Here is a 21,882-nt window from a genome sequence, read left to right on the forward strand (position 1 = left end):
ACTTGCTGAATGCTAAAAAGATAATAATGAAAACTTGTGACTCTTTCCAGACTCCCAACACAGCTTGGCCCTGACTGGCCATTGAATCAAAACAATTCACATGAAACCAGTGAAACAATCACCTGTGGGTAAACAATCTCCAAACACATTCCACATGTGAGCACAACACAGGAGAAGCAAATGAGATAAGAATTTGTTTTCCTTTTTCTCAGAGGCTTCTCACCTTCCCAGGAGCGAAATCCTGGGAAAAGGGGTTTTTCAGAAAATGTGAATGTGGCAAACATCATCTCTTTCTATGAGAGGATGACCTGGTTTGTGGATGAGGAAAAGGCTGTGAATATTACTTGGACTTTAGGAAAGCCTTTGATGCTATCTCCCACAGCATTCCCTTGGCAGAACTGTCTGTTCATGGCTTGCACAGGTGCATTGTTTCAGAAAAATCTCTGGATGGCTGAACCAAGAAAAGTGGTGGAGTTAAATCCATTTGGCAGCCAGTCCCCAGTGGTGTTCCCCAGGGCTCAGTATTTGGGCTAGTCCTGTTTAATACCTTTGATCTGCATGAGGGGAGCAAGTGCAGATGGCCCTAAGGTGTGTGGGTGTTGATCTGCATGAGGGTAGGAAGGCTCTGCAGAGGGATCTGGCCAGGCTGGATTGATGAGCAGGAACCAACAGCATTGGGTTCAGTAAGGTGAAGTGCCAGGTCCTGTCTTGGAATCTCTGCTGCTCATAGTGACCCCAAGATGCATTAAAAGTCTCTTTTTCCAGCCTGGCAGCCAAAGGAGGAGCCAGAACTGTTCTATTCTTGTTCTCAAGGTTGTTTATTGTTTCTTATCTATACCATTCTTTCTTTCTCTGACCTATTGTAGGTCTGTCTGGCAGGTTGGGTTGAGGCACACTGTCTGCCCCTGGGGTGGTGTTATCTTTTTGTACTAAAAACTACGTGTATTATTATTTATTATTTACAATAACTTCCCAATACCCATCACCTATGTTAGACAGTGTGTTTCTACTCTGAACCAATCCAAAAGTGCCACCATCACCCAGAAGATGGAGGCTAGGAAGAAGAAGGAAAAAGAAGGCATGCCCAAATTCCTCCATCTTGGGACCCCGAGCCCCCATTCTAAAAACTTCAAAAATCTATTTTTCACCCTGTGACAAACTATTATTCTACTTAAACTTTCTTGACTCGTAGTTCTTCATATAAAGGTTGGTAATTGTTTTTTCCAAGGGCTAAATCAAAGGCACAGGGGTCTTGGGCTCTGTGCCGAGGTCTCTGAGCCCCTGGGCAGGGTCTGGAGTCCTCCAGGGCAGCCAGAGGAGTTTCCTGGGTTCCGACAGTCCTGCCCTTGCTTCACAACACCAGAGCCTGGAGGAAAAGGAACTGAAATGTGCCCAGTGGAAAAGCACCTGGGGGTGCTGGTTAACAGCAGCTAAAGATGAGTTCTTGTGCCCAAGAAGCCAAGAAAGCCAGTGGCACCTGGCTGTGCCAGCAATAGTGTGGCCAGCAGGAGCAGGAAGTGATTCTTCCTCTGTACTTGGCACTGCTGGCGCCACCCCTCAAGTGCTGCGTTCAGTTCTGGTCCCCTCATTTCAAAAAGGACACTCAGGTGCTCACTGGAGTGAGTCCAGAGAAGGACAGTGAGAGCTGGGGAAGTAGCTGAGGCACAGGTGTGAGGGAGGGAGAGGTTGTTTAACCTGGAAAAAGGGAGGCTCAGGGGTAACCTCACTTTCTACAACTACCTCTAAAGAGGCTGTAGCCAGGTGGGGCTCAGTTTTCTCCCAGATAAAAGGTGATAGGACTAAAAGAAATAGCCTCAGGTTCTTCAGGGGAGGTTTAGATTGGATATTAGGAAAAATTTCTTAATGGAAAGGTTGTCAAATATTGGAAAAAGCTGCCCAGGAAAATGATTGATTCGCCATCTCCAGAGATATTTAAAAGACCTGTAAATGTGGCACTTCAGAGGGATGTGTTCAGAGGGCTTGGCAGTGCTGGGTTAGCAGTTGGACTTGAGGATCTTAAGTTGTTTTCCAACCTAAATGATTTTATATCCAGCACTCTCCCTGTCTGCAATGCCTTTGCAAGCATCTTCTCACTTCTGTGCTGATGACAATAAGTGGGTGGTTTCTAAGTTGCAGCAGATTTTCACTCCTGCAGCCTGCTGGTCTGGCTCTTCCTCTGCATGCCATCCTCTAGAGGGGATTTTTGCCTTAACATGCCTGCCTGTGCCATGGGAAAGGAGCTGTCCTGTTGTAGCTAAGGGATCAGTAAACTTTGTAGGATTAAAGCACTTTATGAAACTGTTTGAAGGTAGATAATTATTTGAAGTAATTATCCCAGACTTTCTTTTCGTCTTACAGTGTAAATAAGAATTTTGGGTTTTGAGGGAGAAGTATTGTAGATATGGCAATTATTGCAGTAGCATCAGTGCACTTCTATCTGCTGAAGTATTAAACTTCACAAAGAATTACACAAATACTTAGAATTACACAAATACTTCTTTGAGAATGCATTTATCAAGAACTTTGGAAGAGATGTGATTTTCTTCAAAATTTGTTTTCTTTCATAGGTACAAGAACTGACCAAAGAGTGGACTAACAAGTGGAATGAAACTCAAGATATTCTGAAAGTAAGGCAAATAAATAAATGTTCCCCTTGGCATTTGACCTAGCCTTAGTATTTTCCTTAAAAAAGTTATTTTTTTTAAGTCTTCTTCTTTGGTTCAGCTCCTTGTGTTATTCACCACAGTGAACTCACAGTGCCAAACAGTTTCTCTCTAACAAATCTTTAAATTGCTGAATGGTTTTATTGAATTAAAAATGCAGAAACTCTGGGCCAGGGACAAGTGGATCCCTCCTATCCTTGGTATTTGTGTGGTATCACCAAGACCTGTGAATAATCACTTCTTATCTTGCATTGGGTGTCTCAGTGGATGTAGTGCATTTTAGATAGGGATTTTCCATTGTCCTGGTGAGATTTTGTGTCGGTATTTGGTGCATGATTGAGGTGGCAGTCTGAGGTTATATTTTAACAGGCTACTTGATGATTCCATGTGTTTGTGCAAGCACATGGATGCATGCACACATACACGGAGAATTCCCACAATTTGTTTTTTAGCATATTAAGTAATATTTTTGTTGCCAAATGGTTTAACTGTTCTGTTAAATAAAATCGTTGAAAATGAAGCTTAAGCTTTCAGGATTTGCTGAACACAACTTGTTTGTAATGCAATTCAAGCAAGCATTTAGAAGTCATTTTTTAATTTTCTGTATCGCTGATCTCAAACTTGATTTTTCTTGTATCACTTGTTGATTTCTTAAATTTTTTTTTTTTTCAAGTCCACTACTGTCATTGATCTCACTTCCACATGAGTTGAATGGCTCTGTGCTTAAAAATACAAGTAAAGCACATATAGCAGAGAGAATAGAGCAGGGTTGGTGAGTACTTAGCACTTGGCATGAGAGAATGGACTGTTTAATATCTAGCTGGATACTGAACTGGGAATTATAAATTGCATATTCATCAGAAATGCTTTGGCTATATCTTTATGTTCTTTGGTTGTTTTGAAGCATCTATACATACATAAAACTTTGTTAATTCTCTCTTTATTCACATGTGGGTTGGGAAGTCCATTGTCACATGCAGCATTTGTGAATTTTGGTCAGCTGTGGAAATGAACATTATGTGGGAAGTTTTGGAAGCTCTATGTTGGAAATGCACCTATTCATGCACATAAATTACAGAATCAGAGGGGGTGTTAACTGAACAATACACATAAACAAGGGAAAGCTGCATTTGTTAAATACTTGAATGTTAAGGACTTCAACACAGAAACTGTACTTTCTGATTTTCTAGTACTGAGCTTTTTCAGCATGATTGTTGCAGCTTCTGTATGAACTGCACACTCATAGGATGATATTTGAGTGTATGAATATACCTTATATTCCACTTTTGGGTTCAAGGCAGTTCATTAAACTTTGTCCCAAACACCCTGAAAATCTGCAACAGATTTCTTAGTTGTACTGTTCTATTTTACACTATTTCACTGAAGGTATCCATATTTTTATTCACTTTTTGTTTAATGATTTGTGAAATCACTGACAGCATATGAGTGGGAAAGGGCTTTTTGGAAGTTTGCCAGGCTGAGTCACTGGAAAGCAGATTTTAAACTTCAGAGAGCAGTGGGTTTTTTGTTATGGATTCTCTGTGGGTTCACTGGGGTTTTTGTTTTGTCATTTACGTCCCTCCCTTGCACACAGAGACAGTGCACATTGTAATTTGTAAAACCAGTTTTTCTTGGCACTCTAGGAAGTGAGACTGTCTTTGTATGTCCACATCACTGAGGTCACACCTCCCAGTTTCCCCATGCCATAATTCAGCAACTTTCAGGACATTCTTTATTAAGCTACTTAGAACTTCATGTTTGTATTATATTTAATACCTTCTTTCCCTTGCCTCCCCCTGGCTTTGCTATCCTGAGATAGTTGGTGCCTTCCAACTCCTGACCTGCAACATGCTTGGAGAATTAAAAACCATTTGCTTTTCAGTTTCTAACACTTTTTCCTCCAAATCTTACAGGCATATGCCTGCAAGATGCAAGTGCACTTGTTTGTAGCTGAATGGGAGTCCCTACTTTATTGTATATAGTTATGCTTTTTTGTACTAAGTTCTAAATATTAAAGTTCACAAGTTCTAAATATTAAAGTTCGCATGATTTTGAATTGTTCTCACAGGCTGATGGGGAAATCTGTTAATGTTTAAATCCAAAATAATTGAAAGGATTTTGCATAAGCCTTGTAAAATACAAGTAAGACTCACAGGGCATGCTGGTGTCTTCCACTAGATCAACAGAAAATTGCTGGAAAAAGTTACCTGGCTTTCAGTGAATACAGTGCTTTCATCATGCAAGATGCACAGTGTTTTGCAAGGATGATGTTGCTTAAATTTTTTTACCCTTGCCAGTTATTTTGAGCCCTGTTTAAAATTAGACCAGCAGCATCTAAATGCTACCTTGAAGATAATTCATAGAGAATGGAAAACATTCTCCAGCTAGAAAGTACCAAGGAACAGAAAAATCCATGTGAAGGCAGGTTTTTGATAAAAACTATTTGGCAGCTTAAAATTCAATTTTTCTAGTCAGCACTGTACCATATGTGCAGCTGACATGTGCATCCCAGCATTCTTCCTTATTTCTCTTGGTAACTTTTGTCCCCTCTGACATTTGTGCATAGTTAACCTGAAGTTATGTTTCTCCATCTTTAGACTGAGTATGTTGAACTCTCCTATCTCCAAATGTTGTCAGGTTTGATTTGGTGTAGTGTGCAGTGGCTGCATGCCACTGTGAGCTGTGAACATCTTGTGTAGTCTTTCATTGTGTTGGTGATAGATTGGGCATATCTTGGGCTGGGGGTTGTAGCACTGATCATATGCTCTTTTTCTTTTGTGCTTTTGGAAGAATCCAAAAAGATTTGGATTTGGAGGATTCTGTGGGTGGTAGCTCCTCTGGACACTGAATTATTGTCAACTCACACCTAAAGCCCAAATCTTCTCATTCTCTGTATTCCAGGCTTAGGACACTTCATCCATCAGGGTTTAATTTTGTGCTGACTCTATATGAAGGATTCTTTATTGTGTAGCATGGCAGGTTCTTGGTGTTGATCTGCCTGAAGTGCCAAGCATTGTTTATAGTAGTGATGTTTGTTTTCATCCTTGATCTTCTCACTGTAATACAAACTGACACTCTAACCTTGCTTAGTACAACAATCTGTCACCCATCCTTGTTTTTAATAACAGCAAGGATATTTGAATGCTTTATAAATTTAATAAATATGTGGATGATGCTTCACCATTAGGTAAAATACTGCATCAGAGCCCAAATAGTGATAGTGTTTGGCTTGAAGTCCACAGGCTTTGGGTTATTTCTTTAAATGTCACCAAAGGATTGCACAGATTTACAGAACAGTGTTGCTTTACATTGCTTCTGTCTTCAGATGTCTTGCAACCTCAGCACTTAACTGGAGCATTCAGCTTTCATCTCAAGCTCATTGGATCTTTGTGTGAATTTTTTTGGCCTTCTTCTAATGCTCTTTCATATACATTCCCAAAAAGAAGAGGAGGGAAGAAATCCTGTTTGCTCTTTTTCTTAGTTTAGTCCTTTTTATACTGTTCTGCTGAAGATCAATCATGGGATCTAAGATGTTAGGGGAACCTAGCCAACTTTTGATTTTTTTCTCTTAATTGGTAATTTAATGAATTGGTATGAAACTTCTTTTGATGTGGCTGCTTTATTTGACTGCATATGTTGTCATTCTCCTAGAGATCTTTTCTTTTAATGTCTCACCTTTTTTTTGTCATCCTTTGTGGATGTCTCAGGTTTTTTTCTAACATTTAGCAGCTTTTAGATTAATCTTTTTAAAATGTGCGCTCCTTTATATAATTCTCTGCTGATTTTTCTTCCCAACTTTCTTTTATATTTCTCTTCCTTTTTCTGTTTGTGTAGGAATTGGTATGACTTTGAGCTGTTGCCTTTCTAATGTATGTCATTTGTAGTTAGTGTAAAGGTATTTAAATGCTCTTTTTAACTTATTTTTAGTTTGAAGTAGATTTAAAGTTCCCTTTTATTTGCTTATCCTGTTGTTTGATTCTAACCATGTCATTAGCTTTGTGTGTTGATCTCAAAGGATGTAGAGGGATCTATCATCAGAGTCTATTAAAGGCCAAGGGGGTTTTTTGTGTGTATGTGTCTCTAATTCCTGTATTCAATAGTTTAACTAGTCACTACTTCATCTGGCTTTGTCCTGTTGATTTAGTGACACCACCTCTCCTGCATCAATAATTCTGCTGCAGCACTTTACCACATGGTGTGCAAATATGTAATTGAACGCTGTTTATTGATGATTTATTGATTATTCTTTGTCTTTTTTTGTGCTGTTTGGTTGACTACTGCTTAATTGTGCATATTTATGTCTTAACAATAGTTGTTCCTACATGAGGAAGAAAACTGTATGTAAACTGCTTATCTTCAAGCATTAACATCTACTGTTTGTTTATATCATGCCTCTTTTTGGGGAAACTGAAATACCTTGACTTGCCATGATGAATAAATACAGATTAATACCAATTATTTTGGTGGACATACTCATCTAAGAAGGGGAATTTTCTTTCTTTTTGTTGTTTTGAAGCAATTATACATACATGAAACTTGGTTAATTCTCTCTTTATTCACATGTGGATTGGGAAGTCCATTGTCACATGCAGCATTTGTGAATTTTGGTCAGCTGTGGAAATGAACGTTGTGGGAAGTTTTGGAAGCTCTATGTTGGAAATGCACCAATTCATGCACATAAATTACAGAATCAGAGGGGGTGTTAACTGAACAATACATATAAACAAGGGAAAGCTGCATTTGTTAAATACTTGAATCTAAAGGACTTCAACACAGAAACTGTAATTTCTGATTTTCTAGTACTGAGCTTTTTCAGCATGATTGTTGCAGCTTCTGTATGAACTGCACACTCATAGGATGATATTTGAGTGTATGAATATACCTTATATTCCACTTTTGGGTTCAAGGCAGTTGATTGAACTTTGTCCCAGATTCTTTAGGAATCTTGGCTGTCTGCAGTAAAGACAGTAGGAGACCAAAACTCAGAGCAGCTGTGTTGCTCTTTACAAGGTGTAGATTAGAGTGACACAAGCAAATATATTTTATTTTAACAACTTGCTTTCCATGGTGGCTTGGATACCATAGTGAACTCTGTCAAGAGCACTTTGTTGTGTTCTATATAAATGTTGCATTTGTCTACATTTATTTTCATAGCCAGATAATCTTTAAACCACATTTGCTGAGTGGCATTAAAACACTGTTGTCTCAGTTCTTCTGCCTGAAAGGCTGGGCATACATCACCATTTTGCTGTTTTATGCCTTGTTGTTACTCCCTGTTAACTGTGACCCACTTGTCTGCTTTTCCTCTTCTCATCTGTGTTATGTTCTACCCCAGTGTATTGCCCTTTGATGAGCATTTGTTTTCTTCATTCTTTCATATCTTTGCTTTAACAAGCTCCCTCCTCAGGTGAGAAGTGCTGTCAATTAGCACCTTCTGCTTTCACCTAAAATTCTCCTGTCTACTTCCACTTTTGATGGCAGCAGGGTAGAGGAGTTGTAGAAGCTCCTGGGCTTCTGAAGAACAAACTCTAGGACTTCTAAAAAGTAAATAGGCTTTAATCCTGCCCTTTAGAAGTGCATGTGAGTTTTAAAGACCTCTCCTCACATGTCTGTGGAGAACAGATTCTAAAATTGGTTCTATTTACAGGTCAAATGAAAACAACTGGTGTTACAAGACTGGTGTGCATCTGTATATAAAACAATGTGTACATGATGTGCATTTAAACCATTTACAGCTTTGGCACGTGTGTTTATTTGGATGTTTGGCAGGAATTGTTTCTAAGGTTTTTTTCTGATTCAGTAAGTGAATAATTTTTGTAGACTTGTTGTTAGTTAGGCATATTGGTGTTGCATTTTGGTTATAATCTCTGTTGTTGGCAGTGGTTGAAGCATATTGGTCTATTTCTGAAGGGAGAACTACATCTGTCCTTCGACTTGAACAAACCTTACTTGATATTTTATAACTTCTTTTATCATCTGTTTGTATTAGAAAACTCTTACTGCATGCTTCCAGGTTTTGTTTCCTTTCTAAAAGCTATGTCATCTGCTTGATACTTTAAACCTTTTAAGAGGTTTAAAAATCTCTGCAAAATTAACAGAGGATTGCACAGCTATGAAGCTGGCAGAAAGAATTTAAGTCAGATGTTGCTGCTTTGTTTTCAGTTAGAAAAGTTCATAGAATAAATAGAGTAGCAACTCTGTTCCTAGGGATATTGGCTTTCTCAATAATAGTTTGTCTTCCAGCAATTATGTAATATATGTTCATTATCAGACTGGATTTGTATGGAAAAGAAAAATACACATTCACATTAAGTAGTCTCTTATTAACCTTTTATGTTTCATAGAATTGCCTTCAGCTGGCTTGTGTGTGCTGTGCAGAGGAAAAGATATTATAAAAGTTTTAAGAGGGATGATGTTAATTATTCTTGTTTATCCTGATCAGTAATCACTCAGTAAATGAAAATAGCATCTTTTCTCTAAAAAGCCTGTTTAACTGTGGTTTTGATTTCTTGCACTAGATGTCACTGCAGATACAATAATCAAATTCTTCTGCATGCTTAATTTGGATTTAATTCAGATATTTTAAGGGAAAATGATTTGCAATATCTTGAATTTCATTGCTGTTTGCATCCACTAAAATAAGTTTATGAGAATGCCAAAACATTGCTTTAGGAGCAAGTCCTGAAGAACCTGAGTAACTGTTCTGACAAAAACACTTCTAAACAACAATTCACAGATGTAATGCACTGCAAAGTGATTATGTACCTTAAGATTTATTGCACTTATTTTTCAGTGCATTTTTCAACCCTCTTTTTCAACTGACAGTATATCTAGAATGTTTGAGAAATTTAGCTAAAGCCTGTAAAACATATTTATTTTCTTAAATTTGTATCCTTGGTATTTTAGAGATGTAAAATATCAGTTTCTGAGAGAGGCAGTATCTTTTATTTTCTCAGGTAATACAGGTGAGAAGGCAAAGAGGCTTTTGGACATAGAGGTCTTCACCAGGCCAATTCTACTAATTGCTTCACTGATTATTGCAGTTGAAACACCAGTGACAATGATATGCAGTTTCTATTTATAACTCCTTCTTTTAACATTTTTTTCTCATGATTAATCACTTCTGTAGATTTATAACTGAGTTTCAGTACATGAAAATTTAATAAGTTTGGTTTTTTTAATCTTTTTTAAGAAAGTTGTTTGATAACAAGCGAGTGTTTACTGCTCTTGGTCCTTTCACATTATTTACCCACAGCATGAGCAGTGATGAGTAATATCAAGCTTAGCTCTCAATTTTATTAGGATTTGTTTTATTACACCTGGCCTTGTGTATTATGTATTTATTTCCCAAGTGTAGCAGTTACCAGCAGTGGTTGTAGTTAAAACATCATCTCTTCTGGTCAGAAAATTTCTCCTTTGGAATTTGAGTTTGGACAGAGATTATCCAAATATGATTTGTTTTACCTTAGAGACATTGTTTTTTCATACAATATGACTGAACAGATACCATTATTAAGTGATGATTATTATTTTACTTAAGTAAGTTTGTCTGTCTCAGCCTTGGCTTGATGAAAAAGGTACTGAACTGGGAACTGGTGCTACTTATCTACTGTAGCTCTTTTCCCAATAGAAGCAGAATTGAAAGGGTCCCAGCCACCTGAGGAATGCTGAGTGCAGCAGTCCAAAGTAGATTTCAAAAGGAATAATTGTCTGCTTTCAAGTCCTTCTGCCACCTGTGTTCATCTGATGAAGAAATCTCCTTTTTCTCTTGCAGATGCAATAGCTGCTTGTGGTGTCTTTGTGGTGGACTGAGCACTTTTAACTTTCACTTTCTGCTAGGGAGTTGTGATGAAGAGATGCCTAATGCTACTGATGGTTTTTTGTTTCAATTTTAAACACTTTTTCCCCACTTGTCACCAGCTGGGCCATAAGAGAAGCACAACTGGGGGGCTGCAGTTTCTGAGCTCACCAATCACTGATTAAGGCAGGTTGATAAAGCTGTGCATTTCAAAAGAGGCTCTCCAGTGTCTAGGAGTATCCATATTGCCAAATATTTCACTACCCTCCTCCTCCTTCCAAGTGGGGCCCTGCATTTGTAGATTATTCAGGCCATGCTTAGCTTTAATGCATCACTGGAGCTTGTAGGTGATTTTCAAATGAAAGGGAGTCAGAATGGTTGCTTTGGAAATCCTTTCTACAGCTCAGATGCCACTTGTTCAACAATTCCTCCTGGGCATTTGTTCTGCTTTCCTATTAATTATCTTGCGCCAGGAAGGTGGTCTAAATTGAAATCAATGGAGATTCCTGAAAGAAGAAGAAATATATCCTAAAAACTGTTTCTCCCAAAGGATCAGCAGAGAAGTATTAAGAGAGAGAAAAAATGTAAATTTCTGTTTGGATTTGGCTATGGCATGGGAAAGAAGCATTCCAACATCAACAGTTTAGATGAACCCCAAATTTAAATCTGCCTCACAAACAAGCTGTTTCTAATGATAGTGTGATGTGAAATGCTGGAACCATTTCATTCTGCTGGTGGTTTTAGCAGTATATTTAGGAGTTTATTGCTGTGTGATTCTGATACCTTTGAGTGCATGGTACTGTTGTGCATCTGACTTGGCATCTTAAATGGCAGCTGGGCATTAGCCTTGATTCACACAGTCCTAAACACAGGTGGCAGCACAGACTGTGGCTGTTGCAACCAGGCAAGAATGTGCATCTAACTATGCATATTCCTCTGCAAAAGTCTTCACTGTTGTGTTGCTAGTCCTGAAGTCTGTTTTTTCTCCTTGGTGGTTGTTGCTTGGCTAGTGTGCATAGTCCTTCTTCCTCCTCCAATTCCATTCAATAGCATGGACTACATGTGGATCCAGAGGAAGGAATTCACAGATTTAAAGCAATCTGTTACTTTAGATTAATCTCTACAGAAGTAGAGATGAATATCTAGGTAAACAGTAAACAGAACTCTAGATAAGTGAAACACTTAATTCTCCCATTGCCCTAGAAACATGTAAAAAATAGCTTTTAAAATTAATAAATGTATTTGCTATGAGCCTAGGTTTTTTTTTTCTCTCTATAATTCCCTGACTCATTTATCATCCAGCTTTAGCAACAAATGAGGTAGGAGTCCTGCAGATAATAGTCCACCGCTTTCTCAATTCATTCCCAGAATAAAGCCTATGAAATAAATTATTTCCAGGTCCTGTAGAAAGTATGTTATCATGTAATTAAAGGCTGTTTTGTAATGCATATGGAAGAAGAGATGAATGAAAATAGCCTGTCTCATTGTCTTCCTGCCAGGCCTTTTCCCCTTTTTATCCTTTTCCCCTTTTTATCCCCTGAAGAATACTGAGGGTGGAGTTGCTGTCTCCTGGCTGGGAGGTATAATATCTCCTGCTTGGTAGTGTCAGTAATGGCAAGAGAAGTCTTGTTCTCTGCCCCAAATGTCAGTGTTGCCGTATGCAGACTTACTTGCCCTTTGTGTGTCCTCAGTGTGTTTACACATAGGAGACTCTGGAGCCTCCTTCACTTGGGACAAACCAAATTTGCCCTGGGTGCCTTACAAGAGTAGCTTTCCCTTAGATCAGGCTAGTGGGGACAGGAAGCAGCCTGCAGCAGATGCTCCAGCATGGAAAATAGAAGCTTTGATGGTTTAAGTTTTATAAGCCACTGGAAAACAGGATTTTACAGACTAGTGTCCAGAAAGCCAAAAGAGGAATCTCTGCTTACAATTAGCCAGATCCTGCAGCTCTATTCAGGGGATTTTTCTCAGATGTCAGAAGTAGTTCTGTCTGTGCTAAAAAGTCTGAAGTGTTAAGGAGCAGGCATTTCAGCTTAAGTTGGTTGTTGGAAGTCCAGGAATGAGGGCCAAATTTCCTGAAAAATGACTTTGGATATGCTAAGGCTTCTTATAGAAATCCTTGTGGCACACTAAGTGTAGAGGTGTTTTGGGATGCCACCACAATAGTAGGGTTTATGTATATTGGTAGCCAGCTGCATGTTAGCAGTGAGCAAACTGTTCCAAGAGGGAAAGAGAAATAATGAAAAATGGAGAGGGTAAGCTGACCTCCTGAGACTAAGAACTGCTCCTGTAATTTCCTTATTCTTTAGATCATTCATTTTCCATCATTTTAGCTTCACTGTCTTAGCAGTTGCTCATTTAAGCAGTTTTACATCCTGCATTGGCCTTTTTGACTGGTGTTCATTGCAGAGACCTGTTGATGCCTCTCTGGGCTGCTGCAGGAGCACCTGCATTTTCACAGTAAGCTGCTCACAACAAAATTGCAGTTTTCTGATCTTGCTTTTTGCAGACTCTTCAATTGGCATCTCTTGCTTGATGAGGATGCTACCATCTGATGCTCTGGGAGATGGGGGAAAAACTGCTTAGGAAGTTTTTGCAGCGGTGGTTTTCTTTGTAGTTTTGGATAGTAGAAGTTTCTTTATCTCAGAAGAATGAGAAGTGCCTTCTCTCTACTAAACTTTTTGTTTTAAATGCACTGAAACCAGTACAGCCAATAGTACAGTGTTAATTCTGTGTTCCATTATCTAGAAGGAGAAGACACAGTAAGAGTTTGTTCCTTACCCAACATCTATATGCACAAGTAAATCAATATCCCCTTTCATAATTGAAGGCTATATAAGTAATTTATTGCCTCTTAAGGCAATTATTTTTAATATTAAGGCATTATTTTATTTATTATTTTTGTATTAAAGTACTATTTTTAATTTTCAAAAATGTTTCATTGAAGTCCTAGAATAGTCCCAAATGTAACTTTGGCATGTGTATAAGTTATAAAGTCTACACCTCCACTGATAGTGTTTTCCATATTTCCTCCTCTCTTAGCATTGCCTCCCCAATAGCATGTACTACTTTTGAATAGCATTGCCTCCCCAATAGCATGAACTACTTAGTGGTTCAAAATTTATTTTGATATTCCAGAAACTATACCTGTGTTAAACTGAAATAAAACATTGGGTAGAAATTTGATATTGTATATGGAGCTTTATAAAAAACTCAAGTTTTTTAAACAGACACCCACTAAGATGAGGAGCTGCTTCACTGATTCAATACAGAACAAAAGAGTTTTTCCTACTTTAATGTGTAGGCTGTCACTTCAGTGAGAATCTCAGACATTTCAGAGTTGTTTTCTTGGAACACTTTTTTTTTTTTTTTTTAAGCCCTGGAATTGTTGGTCACAATTAGACTATTGAATTTTTTTCAGCTGTTAGTGTTTTATCTTAGCTGATCTGGTTATCATAAGTATTTTTAAGGGAGCTAGTCTACAGAACAAGAAGGGTGTTCATGTAACCAGTTTTCATTCAAAACATAGCAAGCAAAATACTCAGCTGTGCTTATTCCTTCACCTTTTAAGGAAATATTATTAGTAAGCCCAAACCAAACTTCCATCTTTTGAAATACTTTTTTTACTCCTCTCCTACCTCTTGTTCCTCTTGTCCGTACATGAAATGTTTTCTCATACTTTGAAGTGAAATGTCCTTGTTCCTCTTTTAGTTCTTTGAGCAATATTATGCATAGAGATATCTTTTTCCATTTTCAACCTTCTTATCAATAAATTCCCTAATGCTGACATTTCTACTGTTTCTTGACATCCATTTCCAGTATTTTCTTATACTGGGTGGTTACTGTGTATATGCTAGTTGTCTAGAAAACTATTGATGAAGTGTCTGTCTGGCATTCACATTCTCTGAAAAAATCCTCTTTGCCCAGGATTTTTCTCCTGGGAAGCTGAGAAGCCTCAGTGAAAAAGGAAAACAATAATTATCTGATTTGCTTCACCTCTGTTTTGCTACTTTGGAGATTGTTTACCCACAGGTGATTGTTTCATTGGATTCTGGTGTGAATTGTTTTCACTCTTTGGCCAATCAGGGCCAAGCTGTGTCAGGGCTCTGGAAAGAGTCAGGAGTTTTCATTATTATCTTTTTAGCCTTCTGTAAGTATCCTTTCTGTATTCTTTAGTATAGTATAGTATCATAAAATAATAAATTACCCTTTTGAGAACATGGAGTCAGATTCATCATTCCTGCCTTTGTCGGCGCATTCCCTGCAAATACAATATCTGTCCATCTTCTGGATGGCAATGCAGCAGTCAAAAGGAAGGATTGGGTCTGTTCCATCTCTTCAGCCTTTGGTAGTTTAAGCCCTCAATGCATGCATGAAAAGCTCTTGTCCACAAAAATCAGATTTGTTACCTGGTGTGCAGCAAACCAGTAATTACACACTAGAGAGAGACATTGAACATTTATTTCAGAGTTGAACAACCTTGGGTGCTTTTGGTATTGCACAAATCAAGCACACCAGCTGTCAGAACTTGTTGCTATTTGTACATTTTAACAAACAAAGGAATTAGTGTACTTTGGCTACAAGTCACCCAATTCTCATATTAGTTGGTATTTCCTCTTCTGTTGGTTAATGATTCTCTCACTTCCTTTTGTGAATTAGTCTGTGTGCTCAGGCTTTCTCTTCTTTTGGGTCTGTGGATTTCTAGGCTTGGTGATTGTGATCTGCCCCTGCTGAAATAACCTTTTACCCAGTTGAAGCTGATTTCAGCACAATTGGTGAGTTGCTTTATTAGTTTCTTTCTTATCTTGGAATTTCTGCCATATGTCCTTGTGACCCATACATTTTGCATTCTCTGGGCCCACTATAAGTGGTGCATCCTTCTTCCCAAGGTTTGTTAACTTCCTCCTAGGTCTGAGATCACTGAAGCATGTCCAGCCCTAAACCTTATCTAGGCAATTTTACCAATGAGAACTTTGTTTTTCTAACAGCTGGACATCACTTAGAGCTTGTTTGCTGCTCTCTCATTTATGGGTTGAATCTCCCTTCTTGTTGATTAGGCTTGAAAATGTAACAAAGATTTAACATTAAAGGACTTCCTTACAGAAATTTTACACCTTCCACATTTTGCAACACACTATTGTTTCCAGATATTTTTTTTGACTCTTGTAGTTTTTTCCATTTGGTCCATAGAAAGATTACTTTATTATGCAGGATTTTTTCTTCTTGTACACTGACATATTTTTCCCTCTGAGTATGAAAATGTTACTGAGATATAATAGAGAGTAGATTGAACCCTGACAATCTAATATTACTTAATATCCTTCTCTTTCCTCTACAGTCTTCCCAGAAGGACATAAAAATATCTTGTCAGCTGTGATTGTCTCATCCAATAAGAGTCTTGTTAAAGAGAGTGCAGATTCAGTTTTATTTGTTGGAGGGTAATGGCCTAGTGTTTCAGGTTATTCCTGTTTTAGGTACTGAAGTATCAGTTAGTGCTTGAAGATATTTAGGTGTCTAATTCCCATTTGTGGCTGTATGAATACCTTAAAAACACAGGGTTTAGGCAGAATTCTGTGGGGCATTTGCTTTTTTCTTTTCCCAAGCACAACTTCCTTCTCTGTGAAAGAAATCTAAGTGTTTTCAGCAAAAGACTTGTGGTTTCAGGCAGCTTCTGGCCTAGTAATAGTTCATCCATGAATATCATTTCTATGTCTGGAGTTTTTGCCTTTATGCAAATACAGAAAACATAATTAGGACTAATTAATCCACGACAGACCAGACAAGAACTTAATCTTGAAAATGTCAGCTTCTGTAGAACTTTTTGTTAAATATTCACATTTAATTTCTTTCAAAGTCTTATTTGCAACATCTAGACAAACTGTGGCTGAAGTATTTGTTCTGAATGCATTTAATTCAATTATCAGATTTTCTCTATGGTATGTGTCTGTTAAAAAGCATCTTGCTGAACAGACACTGCTCTAAACCCTTGACTGTCAAAGGCTGCAAGTTTATTTTTATTTTCAACTGCTTTTCATTGCCTCTTGTTCTTATTTTGTTGCTGTGTTCACAGAGCATAAGGAGACAAATCTCAGATGGGTTATATTTCAAAACATCAAGAACAGTGTTTCAACTTATTTGTAGCAATCCAAAGGTGCTCAGACCTTTGATTATCTGAAGAAGCAGGTTGATGCTATAAGGGGTGAAGTTGGTTTATTACCTGCCCTTGGAAGCTTCTTAGCATCCTCCTTCATTTGCATTCCTGAGCTCAGGCTACAGTATCAGACTTACACTTCTGACAGGTGGATGGAGTTCTGAGCAACCTGCTCCAGTCAAGGTGTCCTGTGAGGGTCCCTTTCAACCCAAATGCTGCTATGATTCTACAATAGCAGGCCAAAAAAGCTGCTGCTGTGACTCATGAAAGGAACATATTTGAATATTCTGAAAAGCAATGATTTGTCTGTCTTGTTGTTTTTTTTTTTTTTTTTGTGAATGTGGAGGTGTTTGTTTTCAAGAAGAATTTCTGATCAAGGGAAATAATTCAAAATCTCATCTTCCAGGCATCATACAAAGTTTGGTTGCTCTAAGGAACAAGATAAGCTATCTAGAAACTTAAAAAACCCAGTCAGGATACCCAGTTGTGCATTATGTTTTGCACAAAGGAATGGCATGTCCATAGTTTGCCCTTTTTTTTTTGTTTGCCTGTTTGTGTGGTTTTTCTGTTTGGTTTTTCTGTTTGGTTTTTTTTTTTTCCCTCAGTGGGATCTGCCTGTCATTTGTGTTTCTGCAGCTTCTGTGGTGACAGCTTTTTGATGAGAACTGAGAAAACCAGACTTTGAAATATTGATATGCCAATTGATCTGCAGAATTTGTTAATTTGATAGTTATGTACTGCAGGGATACTCTGAATTTTGGGGAAAACAGTAAATCTTTTACTCAGGCAGACTGTCACATAACCAAGAATTATCTATGTGAAAGAAGAGAAGCATATAATTTCAGTTTTCTGGTATTCATTTGAGTTGTTAATTGGCCCTTAATAAGAAAACACAGATCCATTTGTCTTTTTGGTTGCACATCCCAGCTTTGCCAGGAAAGCTTTTTCCATTGAGAAGTGCAGCTGATAATGTGGTAAATATGAACTCATGCTTTTGAGCAGCTGAAATGTAGATATTTGAAGTGCCCAGTTTCAGAGTCCTTCCACAATGCACTTCAGCATAACAAACATAAGTCAGAGCAACAGTTTTGAATTTAACATTTGCATTTAGCTTTAAATGCTTATTTCCACATGGTAATATTTTAGCAAATTCTTTTCCATTCCTTTTATTTTGAGAACAGAGTTTATAATTACTTTTCTGGAAATTGCTGAAGGTGTGATCACCTTACCTTCTTTCCCAGACATTGTGCTAGGTTTTACTAGGTTAGTTAAAGAAAACACAAGCTGTCACTTATGTGATGCTTTTAATGCAAATTAAAGGCCTATTAAAAGGTCAGAAATCATAAAAAATATATTCCATTTGGCTGCAAAATGCAACATGGATTTTTGGAAGGAAGGAGGCCATGGTCTGATTGACCTTGATGGGTTCCAGAGTTACAGTCATATATAGTGAACATAACAGAAAGGCAAAGGAGAATTTTAAGGTTAAGATTCTATTAACCCAAGGAAATTGTATCTTACTGTATCCCTAACCCAGGGAAATTTGAGAGTGTTTCCTCCTGAGGAATTTCCTTTTGGCCATTTTCCTTTCAAGTTGCTGGTCTCTTAAGAACTAAATTGATTAGCTGAATTTAAACACTCATTAATACTCTTAATTGAAATATGCCTGGGAGAGAATTTGGTTATATTTGGTTTTATGTTTAAATCTCTGTACTTTTGTCCAAGTATAAGTTACTTTACTCAGTAAATCTAAAGGTTTTCTCTATTAATAAAATAATGTATTTAAGCATTAAATGCCATAGATTGCTTTTGGTAAAGCCATATCAAAGTTTGTCCTGGTTTCAACAAGTAGCTTTTGTTTACCAGTGATCTTGTTGTTCTTAATACACCTGTCACCTTGTTTTCATTAGGAAAGGATGTATTGTACATGTTAAATTCAAGGTTACTTCTGTGTCACACAGTCCTTTTTGGCAGCATTTTTGAAAGAGATTTTTCATGTTCTCCTGATAGTTTTGGTAATGAAGCATTTAAATGAATATTTCCAACATCTAGTCTGCTTTTTGTTCAAATGGTTAGATTTAGACTCATTCTGAGGTCGTCTTTAACTTCTGAAATGATGAAACTTGGTGTACTGTACACCACAAAGGCTTAGGAATGAAAGAGGGGATTTGTTCTCCATCTGTTATGGCTGGTGCTATTCACTTGCCAATCACTGTAAGTCATTAAAAAGTGCTCTATTTTACACCATATCAGTGCATTAATCCTCTACTTTGAGGTGATTTACATAGTGGGATCAGTCACCTCCAATAGATCTATAGTTTTGAGGTGCAGTAGTTCCTGTCAGGAGTCACTGAGAATTCCATGATACACAGCATTTGCACACTCGTGTTTTCAAATCTCAGTAAGGTTTTAAAAATAACATAAAGCTTTTCCACTGAGGAAATAAAACTTGCCTCATTTCTTACAGTGTGCAAATACAACAAATGCCATACCTCCTTTGGAGAACACTGCTTCCTCTTTGATTGTTTTATATTAGCTAACAAAAAGTCTTTTCCTGAAGGTTTTTGTCAGAATGCAAAAAAGGCTATCCAAGTTAAGGTTCAGATCAGCTAGCAAAATCCAATTGTCAGTGGTTGCTTCTTGAGCTTTGGGTGGATTGCTTTGCATTTTGACCCTGAAAGTACAGCAGGTTTGCATCTTTCAAGGAAGCCTTATTTTCTGTTAGTAGTTGGCAAAGCTGTGCTAGTTCCCTTCCATTGATTCAATGGGCCCTAATTTTAAAAAATACTCAAATGTGGCAAAACTGCAATCTGCCAAGGATGCCATAATGTATTGTAGTCTCGATTACATAGTACAGTGCAAGAGATTCCTCCCTTCTGGATTTTTCAACTCAATTTTTGCTGAACATACCAAAAAAGGTGAAGGGAACTTTACCCTTCAGTCAATATTTGGGATGTTGGCTTTGGCTATGAAATATGATTTCAGTTTTTTTGTTTTTTATTAGATATGATAATTCTTTTGGCCTTGATATTAGGGACTGATGCCAGGTTATAGATACCACTGTATAGATTGCTTTTATTTATTTTTCCAGGATGCTTCCCTTTGATTCATATGGTACCTATTTCCTGTGACTGTATTTCTGGATTTCTACTCTTGTCATCTTGTCCTCTCCCCTTATTTTGTGCTTATCCTCTTTTTCAACCTACCTTTTTTAAAGGGTGCTGTGATCTTTTTTGACATCTGTATGTGTGATGCATTATTTGTATGATTGAAATTGTGGTCATTGTATTGAAATTACAGCTGAAGCTTTTGGTGTCCTCTTATGTTGTCCTTTAAAGCAGTTTAATTACTAGGCTGGTGCAAGTTAGAATGACTTGTTCATTTTCATTTTGTTATAAAAATTGTGAAATGAACTGTAGTTTCATTGCTTGTAATATAAGGATGGGTAACATAAAACATGGGCATTTCCTGTCTATCTTTTGGCTTTCAATCATTTTACTAGAAACTATTGAATTTAGAGAATTCAAGCCATTGACTGTGTATAATTATATAGTTTTTATATCTATATCTCTATATGCTTATTTTGTATAGTATTAGTGATAGAATTGGAGCATATTTTTTAGATGAGATCTATTTCACTGGATTTAGAATAAAGGGAAGATGTTTTCGTAAGAAAAGTTCAGTTTTCCAGCTGAGTTTACCTTCTTTACAAAAGAATATTATCAAAAATCCAAAAATTCCAGTCACTGTGTGATGGACACCAGTTGCTAATGCTATTTGTGCCAGCTGAATGCACCAATTATTTTATGCTTTGGATACACAAAATCAAACTGATAGTTTTTAAAGGGCACTTTATCCTGTCTTTTTGTAATATCCTCAAATGTTTGCCTTGAGATCAAATGGAATATATTTTTTATGATTTCTGACCTTTTAATAGGCCTTTAATTTGCATTAAAAGCATCACATAAGTGACAGCTTGTGTTTTCTTTAACTAACCTAGTAAAACCTAGCACAATGTCTGGGAAAGAAGGTAAGGTGATCACACCTTCAGCAATTTCCAGAAAAGTAATTATAAACTCTGTTCTCAAAATAAAAGGAATGGAAAATAATTTGCTAAAATATTACCATGTGGAAATAAGCATTTAAAGCTAAATGCAAATGTTAAATTCAAAACTGTTGCTCTGACTTACGTTTGTTATGCTGAAGTGCATTGTGGAAGGACTCTGAAACTTGGCTGACACTGCCTTCTGAACAGTTTATATTTGCTGGCCTAGGAAGGAAAATTTAATTTGCTTTTCTTGAGAAGACTTCTTTGAAATGGTGTCTTTTTTTTCTGCCATGTCTTTCAAAAATCATAGTCATAACACTCTGTAAATCTCTTTGGTTTAAAATAGCAATTTCCTATTTAATGAATATTTGTCATGTTGTCTGTAGTCTGTGATTTTTTTCTTGACCTGGCTGATCCTGGTTTGTCTGCTCAGTGTGTGCAGGATCTAGTTCTATCTGACAGTGATCCCTGCTAGAAACAGTGGGGGCCTGGTTCTCATGCTGGTGGAGCATTTCACCCTGGCATGTATAGGAAATGATTTCCTTATTTATGTAGTGTGGAAGTAAGGATTTAAATACAATAAAAATGCTTATACCAAGGATGTGATGGAAGCAGTGGTACTGGGAGGGAAGAGAAGTTGTAAGGGTTTTGGGAAGCTGGTCCTGGAGCACATTTTTGGGCTTAATCATGTTTAATGGTTTCTTTAAATGTGTTAACTGGTGAAGTTTGCTGGTATGAAAGGTAATTTTTCTAGCAGAGCATCTGAGAGGGGATTGGGTGAATCTGAGGATAACAGCAAAGTCATTGATGGTAAATAGTTTGCAATGCAAAGAACTTAATACACTGTGGAAGAGCAGGATGGCATGAGCCTTTACTGCCATGAGATGGTACATTTGCATGAAAGACACATGAATCTGCAAGGATCAGATAGATCTTGTGGAAAAGAGGGGTGTACATGGTGCTGGCAAAATTTTACACACACTGGGAACACCCATGGGAATTGGCAAAGAAGAAGACCTTGAGAAGGGGTGTGCTAAACCCTGGGATATGGTGAGCCTGGACATCTCCTGGAAATGCTTGGATTTTGGCATAGTTTAACCAAATACTATTTATTCTCAGTACAGGGAATAGGTACCACTGCTGCCAGTATCAGTGAATAAAGGCTGGAGAAGGAAAATTATTATTTCAGCTGAATGTCAATAGTGAGGCAAAGTGCACGAGT

General features: G+C 37.5%; 1 protein-coding gene across 3 annotated transcripts in view; it reads left to right on the plus strand.

Annotated features, from left to right (window-relative positions):
• KIF16B (kinesin family member 16B) overlaps window positions 1–21,882 on the plus strand; it is a 140,677-nt gene that overhangs the window by 37,888 nt on the left and 80,907 nt on the right. For all 3 annotated transcript variants that reach the window (XM_071422186.1, XM_071422205.1, XM_071422195.1), the window contains exon 12: window positions 2,568–2,627. In XM_071422186.1, the coding sequence (XP_071278287.1) occupies window positions 2,568–2,627 (60 nt within the window). The remainder of the gene's footprint in view (window positions 1–2,567; window positions 2,628–21,882) is intronic.

The sequence above is a fragment of the Agelaius tricolor genome, unplaced genomic scaffold (assembly GCF_023055355.1).
Source record: "Agelaius tricolor isolate 1412-34295 unplaced genomic scaffold, bAgeTri1.0.p SCAF_1, whole genome shotgun sequence".
NCBI lineage: Eukaryota > Metazoa > Chordata > Aves > Passeriformes > Icteridae > Agelaius > Agelaius tricolor.